This window comes from Mandrillus leucophaeus, unplaced genomic scaffold (genome assembly GCF_000951045.1).
Source record: "Mandrillus leucophaeus isolate KB7577 unplaced genomic scaffold, Mleu.le_1.0 Scaffold20, whole genome shotgun sequence".
NCBI lineage: Eukaryota > Metazoa > Chordata > Mammalia > Primates > Cercopithecidae > Mandrillus > Mandrillus leucophaeus.
The window spans coordinates 2,824,137-2,832,539 of NW_012102032.1; the positions used below are offsets into that span (position 1 = coordinate 2,824,137).

At 43.1% G+C, this 8,403-nt stretch overlaps 1 protein-coding gene across 1 annotated transcript; it reads right to left on the reverse strand.

Moving 5' to 3' along the window:
• Window positions 1-2,249: 2,249 nt before the first annotated feature.
• SMG8 (SMG8 nonsense mediated mRNA decay factor) lies at window positions 2,250-8,188 on the reverse strand. Its single transcript, XM_011979180.1, has 5 exons — window positions 8,077-8,188; window positions 5,713-7,624; window positions 4,999-5,144; window positions 3,890-4,762; window positions 2,250-2,690 (listed from the first exon to the last, which is right to left on the reverse strand). The coding sequence occupies exons 2-5, from the start codon at window positions 7,469-7,471 to the stop codon at window positions 2,493-2,495; spliced, it is 2,976 nt and encodes a 991-aa protein (XP_011834570.1). The 5' UTR covers window positions 7,472-7,624; window positions 8,077-8,188; the 3' UTR covers window positions 2,250-2,492.
• Between the last annotated feature and the right edge of the window lie 215 nt (window positions 8,189-8,403).

Genomic DNA, 8,403 nt, shown 5'->3' on the forward strand with positions numbered 1-8,403 from the left:
CTGGAGTGCAGTGGCAAGATCTCAGCTCACTGCGACCTCCGCCTCCCAGGTTCAAGTGATTCTCCTGCCTCAGCCTCCCGAGTAGCTGGGATCACAGGCACACGCCACCAGGCCTGGCTAATTTTTGTATTTTTAGTAGAGATGGGGTTTTACCATGTTGGTCAGGCTGGTCTCAATCTCCTGCCTTGGCCTCCCAAAGTGCTAGGATTACAGGCATGAGCCACCGCACCCAGCCTCTGTATATTTTTAAGTAAAAAAACAATGGCTTTAAATGTAGCAAGATGTGTTAAATACATATTTCCTATATATTGAGACTAAAATCTACAATTCTATTTGTCCAACATTTCAAAATTAGTGTGTCTATGGAAACATAATCAATTACACAAGAGTTTAGGTATGTTAACTTACTTTGTACTTACCTAATTGGTGATATATATCTAATTGGTAATAAAGCACAATATACCACTATATCTCCATCTGATTGGTGATAACTAGGTGGTGATTAAAATTAGATGGTGATATAGTGGCATATTGTCATGCTGATGCTGGTGAATTACCATAGATTGGTAAAATATTTTTACTTTTTTTTTTTTTTTGAGACGAAGCCTCACTCTGTCACCAGGCTGGACTGCAGTGGTGCCATCTCAGCTCACTGCAACCTCTGCCTCCCAGATTCAAGCGATTCTCCTGCCTCAGCCTCCCAAGTAGCTGGGACTACAGGGGTGTGCCACTACACCCGGCTAGGTTTTGTATTTTTAGTAGAGATGCGGTTTCACCATGTTGGCCAGGATGGTCTCGATCTCTTGACCTCGTGATCCACTCGCCTTGGCCTCCCATAGTGCTGGGATTACAGGTATGAGCCACCGCGCCTGGCCCAAGATTTTTTTTTTGAGACAGGGTTTTGCTCTGTTGGGGTGGTATGATCACAGCTCACTGCAGCCTAGACCCACTGGTGTCAAGCCAGCCTCCCATTTCAGCCTCCTGAGTAGCTGGGACTACAGGCATGCACCACCACATCTATATTTTCTTTTTTTTTTTTGTAGAAACAAGGTCTCACTATGTCTTCCAGGCTGGTCTTAAGGGATCCTCCTGCTGCCTAAGCCTCCCAAAGTGCTGCAATTAAAGGCATGAGCCATTGTGCCCAGACTGATAAGATTTGGATCACTTAGCAAATTGTTTCACAGTACAGGAATTTTAAAAGAATAGTCTGCATTGACCGGGTAAGGTGGCTTACACCTGTAATCCCAACACTTTGGGAGGCCAAGGCAGGTGGATCACCTGAGGTCAGGAGTTCAAAAACAGCCTGGGCAACATGGCGAAATCCTGTCTCTATTAAAAATGCAAAAATTAGCTAGGCGTCGTGGCATGCGCCTGTAATCCCAGCTACTCAAGAGGCTGAGGCAGGAGAATCACTTGAACCCAGGAGGCGGAGGTTGCAGTGAGCCAAGATCACGCTATTGCACTCCAGCCTGGGTGACAGAGTGACGCTCCGTCTCAAAAAAAAAAAAAAAAAGAAAAGAAAAAGAAAAAAGAAAAAAAGAATAATCCACATTAATATACTGGATTAAAAAGTTTAGTTCAGATAATATTCATTTAAAATATGGTATCTCATCAGGCCAAGATAAGAACAAAACAGTTTAAAGTACCAGAATTGTGAGTCAACCAATTGTGCTTTTTTTGGAATGAAGTCAAATATCTTCATATTATTACCAGATAACCTAATCTCTCAACTTGTTTCGAAGATAATTTCAAGACTAGCATCTTAATAAAAATCCCAGCTAGGCTGGGTGTGGTAGTTCACACCTGTAATCCCAGCACTTTGAGAGGACGAAGTGGGCGGATCACCTGAGGTCAGGAGTTCGAGATCAGCCTGACCAACATGGAGAAACCCTGTCTCTACTAAAAGTACAAAATTAACCGAGTGTGGAGGCACATGCCTATAATCCCAGCTACTCAGGAGGCTGAGGCAGGAGAATGGCTTGAACCTGGGAGGTGGAGGCTGAGGTGAGCCATGATTGCACCATTGCACTGCAACCTGGGCAACAAGAGTGTAACTCTGTCTCAAAAAAAAAACAAAAAACGAAAAACAAAACAAAAAAACCCCCACCACCAACCAAAAAAAAAAAAAAAACAGCTAAAACATTATTTTAACAAAAACAAGACTTTGGCTCAACATGGTTATGCAATATTCAGTTATAATAGAAACATGTTTAATTATGGAGAGTAAAACAGAAACGAGAAACAACAGGTATCATCCATGTATTTCATATTCTTTTCTAGAACAATCAATCTTTATTAGAAAGTTGTAGCCACGTTTACAATAAATATCAACAATAAAACAGTGGAACAAATTAGTTTCCAAATACTCAACTCCTGTAACCAAAACACATTTTGGATTTCGGAAAACACAGTAAACACATACTAAAAACACAGCCACACATACCAAAAACAAAAACCAGCTCAAGCATAGGATTGAACTGGCTGGAAAACACTTATTGTGTTACTGCCTTAAGAACTCCTCGGAGCACCTTGTAGCTCATTAACTGCACATTTTCCTTCGGGGGGAAACAAGGTCCTCTCTCAGTCACATATGCATAAGGAAATCTCAAAACCCAAAGGCCATCAGGTGGAAGGGTGATTTCTTGTTTTTCTGGGTAGAATACCGGACATGGTGGTGGGCCTGGTTGAACCTGAAAAACACAGGTAGTATAATTATTTTCATATTTCTCAATATGAAACAACTGAAAGATAAATGCCTAAACAAACGATAGATTCAAAGAACATATAAGGCCAGATGTGGTGGCTCATGCCAGTAATCCCAGCACTTTCGGAGGCTGAGGCGGGTGAATCACGAGGTCAGGAGTTAGAGACCAGCCTGGTTAACATGGTGAAACCCCATCTCTACTAAAAATAGAAAAAATTAGTCGGGTGTGGTGGCATGTGCCTGTAATCCGTTACTAAGGAGGCTGGGGCAGGAGAACAGCTTGAACCCAGGAGGCGGAGGTGCAGTTAGCTGAGATAGTGCCATTGCCCTCCAGCCTGTGCGACAGAGCGAGACTCTGTCTCAAAAAAACAAACAAACAAAATAAATAAAAGAGCATATAAGATTAAGCAGATATGGGTATACTCCTAACTCTAATTGTATCCAATATATTATTTAGTCTCAAATATTATTCTGCTTTCCTCCAGAATTTTTTTTTGGTGGGGGAATGGAGTCTCAGTCTGTCACCCAGGCTGGAGTGCAATGGCGCAATTTCAGCTCACTGCAACCTCCGCCTACCAGGTTCAAGTGATTCTCCTGCCTCAGCCTCCCAAGTAACTGGGATTACAGGTACCTTCCACCATGCCTGGCAAATTTTTTGTATTTTTAGTAGAGACGGGGTTTCACCATGTTGCCCAGGCTGGTCTCAAACTCCTGACTTCAGGTGATCTGCCTGCCTCGGCCTCCCAAAGTGCTGGAATTACAGGAGTGACTCACTGCGCCCAGCCTTTTCTCCAGAATTTTAACTTCAAGCTCTGCCTTTGAATGAAATGATGTGAATTGATGGTGTGAATGGATTAAAATACCCACAATGTATTTTTTTTAAAAATAGAATATTAGGTATAGAAGGTATTTAAATTTAAGACCTGCTTAATTAAATAATTCATTTTTTAATTTAATTTTTTGTAGAGATACAAGTCTCACTATGTTGCTCAGGCTGGTCTTAAACTCCTGGGCTCAAGCAATCCTCCCATCTTGGCCTCCCAAAGTTCTGGGATTACAAGCATGAGCCACTGCCCTCAGCCTGAAATAATTAGTTTTGATGCTAACTTGTACTTTTTAAAATCAATCAAAACAAACATCAGCATTTTTTACTTGTTTGGGGCGGCAGAGGGTTATATTTCTTACCTGAGGCATTAGTATTATCTGCAAAGGAGCATCAGGAACCACAACAAAAAGCCTCATAAGTTGAGCATAATGAGGTTTCAGCCCTCTACCTTGAGAGGATGACAGAATATATAAAGGCATGTCACTATTTAGGGCTTTTAAAGCTGATTCTTTTGGCCCACTTCCCATTACTTTCATTACTTTGTCAGGCCCAGAGCACATGAATCTCCGACCTCGAGAGTCTTCGTATTCAAAGCCCACAAAAGCTCGAGCTATGTCATCTCGCCGTCTTCCTCTTCCCATTACAACTGCACTTCTCTTTCCAGGAATAGCTTTATTTGGAGCAGGCCAAGAGTTTGTGTCTAAGTCTCCTTCGTCTTCAGCTCTAGTCCTGATGACAATGTCCCAAGGCATAAGATAATTTGTTCCTGGAATGAAGCCCTGTTGGTCCAAACCTGTATGAAAGTTATAAGACTTAGCAGGGCCTAGTTTAACCAAAGACCAGCTGGAGAATTTGGGTAGGAGACCTTTAGGGCAATTTGAATGTAGCATGCCTGGGAGATACTCAACTGTGGATGCCTGTCGATCAACCAAGTTTGGTCTCTTCTCAGTTTTCACTTCTACTTGACCATGAACTTCTGGATTATCTCCTCCTGCTTGTGGATCAGCTGGATAGGTACCTAAGCTATCTGTGGATTGGCCCAAACTCAAAGCTAAACTCAGGCTTGTGCTCTCTCCTTGGGTTTGAGGTTCTTTTTCTTTAAGTTTATCAGCATCTGAATCTGGAGGAGCAGGAGAGGATTCATTCTTAGCAGGAGCAGGATCTGGAGTACTTGGTTCAAATACTGGGAAATTGATATGATCCAATTTTCCACAACACTTTTCTTCCAGAAGCTATAGAGGGGAAGAAAAAAATTCAGTAAGTTTTTCATTTTAAATAATATATTCTTCATTCTAACAAGATCAATAATTGATGTGTAAGTAAGTATGTACACATAAAGAACTTGCTCTTGTTTATATATTATACTGCAGTTGCATTTGTTTTCTACTTATTCTGCTATTGAAAATATGTTTTTACTCAGATGATATTTAACAAAAAAAGAAGGAAGAAGAAAAAATTCAGAGTCTACCTGATAAAAGTCATAATTGGCTGCTTTGATATCAAAGGGATCATCTCGAGGTGCTTGTTTCCTTCCACAGTTGCAAGCACCAGTAGATCGAGCTCGGCTATTGTGATATAGCACGGGGGGATTTCTATCGGCCTCTGGTTTTTCTCCTGGAAAATATAACAGCCACTATTAATTTCACAAACACAATGTGCAGTCAAATTTACTTTGCATTCTACATCTAACCCCACAAATACTCCCAAAAATCCTTTGGAAAGAAAAACAAACAAAAACCTTACCTAAATACACATAACAGAAGAAGCAAGTGAAAATATATAAAATAATTTATATTATAAATCTAAAGTTTAGAGTTTTTAAGTGAATCATCATCACCTCCTGCTATCATCATCACATACCATCATCTAACATAACATTCATTTTAGTTCAACAAATCCTCCAAGGCAGAAATGTTAATATGAAATGTCTGAAATTTTATACTACTTAATAATTCTTTTACCAATTCACTGGGACTTATTCTTTAAATGAAAAAAAATAAGAAAGTAGTCATAGCTGGTATTTTTCTTTTGCAGCAGGAGAGAAAACGTATAGCTGATGCACCTAAATTTCTGTAGGGCTCTTTCTAAAATATCAATACATAGTGAACAGACTATCTTAAAACAAGAATGAAAACACAGCTCAAAAGTTTTTATTTCAAAATGCTGAAAAAATTTTAGCTACCTGATTTAGGTAATGAGTGAAATTTGTGTACACAGTGTTGATCAGTTAAACTCCTCTCCTCACAGAGCTGATGGCCATTGCTCCAAAATTTGTAGCAGTCCTCATGCAACTGCATGGCATATTTATGAAATGCTGGACCTCTAGCATGTTGACTGTACACTCGAAGAGCCTGGGCAAGCTGATTCTTATGGACAGTCATTGTGTAATTATGAGGCAAATTTGACTGGTAGGCACTGTGGGCCATGGGTAAAGCTTTTTGGCATCGATTTTCTGAGAATTTTGTGTCAATATCCAAAAACCCTTCCAAGACTTTAATACTGCTTAAAATCTTAGATGTTAGCTCTCCAGTGGGCGACCCCAAGTCCTCCTCTTTCCCATCAATAGCCACTTCATACAGTTTTGAAGCTGCTGAGATCCACTTCTGATAAGTAGGAAGTTCAAAATGGGAAGGCTGTGGGTTCCTGCCCACACTGTCATCGAAACCTTTCTTGCTTAGGACTAGCTCCACATGCTGCCATAGGAATTCCCGAAGAGTGAAATCCACTAGCTGGCCTGAAGAACTGGAACTGCTGCTGTCAATGTGAAAGGAAAGTTGTTGTCGGCTGTGCTGCCTCATTACCTGGTATCGCCTAGGCCCAGAAAGGGGTGCAGGCACCAGTAAAGATTCCGGGTCCTTCACAGTACAATGACTCCTAAGTTGGTCCAGCAACATACCTACTGGGTCCTCCTCCTGGCTTCCGGGTACTATGTACACGAAAGCTTGGTTGGCAGGCACAGTAAAGAGGCAATTGATGCTCTGATTAGTCAAGACACGACTCTTCCGGAAGATTCTATAGATCTGGTCCTCCAGGGCATGCTGCAGCCTCCTTTTGGGAGAATGTTTCTTGGGCTTGTCTGGATGAGCTGGGTCTTGGTTCCGAGGAGGTTCTACCTTGAGGGCTCCATTGAGTTGAAAGAGGAAAAGGAGTCTAGGTGGGCAAGGTCGGCAGTTTAGCTTCCAGTCTTTGCCAACTGGACAATCCTTAATGGCTGTTTTAAGGAGTGGCAGGACCTTCTGTCTCAGCCCATCTAGGGCTCTGAATACTCGATCATAAGTGATATCAAAGGAACAAGTGGGATGGACCAGAAGCAAGATATGACAGACAGAGAATAGGTAAAGGAGACTGAGGCACTGCAGCTTCTCTTGATGCTTCCAGAACTCGTGTGCTTCTGCATGAGGTAAAGAGAGTCCACCTCCAGCTTCCCCGCTCTGAAGAGCCCGACAAGCCCGTAGAAGCTGTGAATTGTCACAGATGGAGGTGAGGAGAAGATAGAGAACTTTGCTTTCCTGATTGTAGTAGGCCTGCAGAAGGCTGTAGTCCTGGGAGCCTGCCTCCGTTCGGTTACCTTCCGCGGCAGTTCCACTTCCCCGAACTGAATCCCCGGCTGCAGCCCCAGGGTCTTCGGCTCCACCGGCCTCACCCATGGCGCCAGCCTCAGTCCTGATTACAGGCCCTGGATCCCCAGGATCTTGGTGGCGAAAGACAGGAAAGACCTGTCGGTCGCACACCGTATTCACAAGAGAGAACTTCTCGGAATTCAGGCGTAGAGCCGTCTTGCCGAAGATTCCCACAACACAGATCTCATCCTCCCGCCATGGAGGCTCCGGTCCGCCAGCCGCGCTCCCTCCGCCCTCGGTAGGGGACCCTCCGAGACTTTCAGAGCCCATCCAGGCTGACGCTCCCATTAGAAGCTCTCGCAAGCTCACGGGACCCGCCATAGTGCAAAGCCTTCTCTAGAGTCCTTCCGGTCCGTTAGTAAAACCTACCGGCTTTCCTCCAATTTTGAAATCCTTCCTCCGCTTCTTCAGTTCCTGCTTTCCCGTCACTTGGGTTCCGCCTCCTCTTCTCTCCTAGTTTAAGAGTTTCCTCAGCTGTAGGAACTGAGATATCAAAACAAACAAACAAAAACAAAACAAAACCACACACACACACACGAGATATCAAAACAAACAAAAACAAAACAAACACACACACACACACACACACACACACCCCCCTGGGGACGAGGGCGGTGCTCACGCCTGTAATCCTAGCACTTTGGGAGGCCGAGGCGGGCAGATAACTAAAGTCAGGAGTTTGAGACCAGCCTGTCCAACATGGTGAAACCCCATCTCTACTAAAAATACAAAAATTAGCCGGGCGTGGTGGCGGGCGCCTGTAATCCCATCTACTCGGGAGGCTGAGGCAGGAGAATCGATTGAACCCGGGAGGCGGAAGTTGCAGTGAAACGCGATCACACCATTGCACTCCAGCCTGGGCAACAAGAGCGAAAATCCGTCTCAAAAAAAAAAAAAAAGTAAAAATTAGGGGTGGTGGCGGGCGCCTGTAGTTCCAGTTGCTCAGGAGACTGACGCAGGAGAATTGCTCGAACCGGGAGGTGGAGGTTGCCGTGAACCGAGATCGCGCCACTGCACTCCAGCCTGGGCGACAGAGTGAGACACCTTGTCTCAAAAAAAAAAAAAAAAAAAAAAAATTGTGAAATATCTTTGTGTGTAAATTATAACTTGCAGAACCTCTTTAACTAGCAGGCATATTGACAAATAGCTGCCAGGATAAAACTTACAACCAGATTTAAATGTATAATTATAACATGTTTATTATTCTGGGGTTTCGTAAAAAAAAATCTTTGAATCTAAAAAAATTATAGCAC

What these genes read in the sequence shown, in the direction of transcription:
- SMG8 (XM_011979180.1), bottom strand. Translation starts at nt 7,471, where the DNA reads ATGGCGGGTCCCGTGAGCTTGCGAGAGCTTCTAATGGGAGCGTCAGCC. An exon ending in TCACTCATTACCTAAATCAG is followed by an intron (nt 5,145 to 5,712) that starts GTAGCTAAAATT and finishes TATATTTTCCAG; the next exon opens with GAGAAAAACCAGAGGCCGAT. An exon ending in CCAATTATGACTTTTATCAG is followed by an intron (nt 4,763 to 4,998) that starts GTAGACTCTGAA and finishes TCCCCTCTATAG; the next exon opens with CTTCTGGAAGAAAAGTGTTG.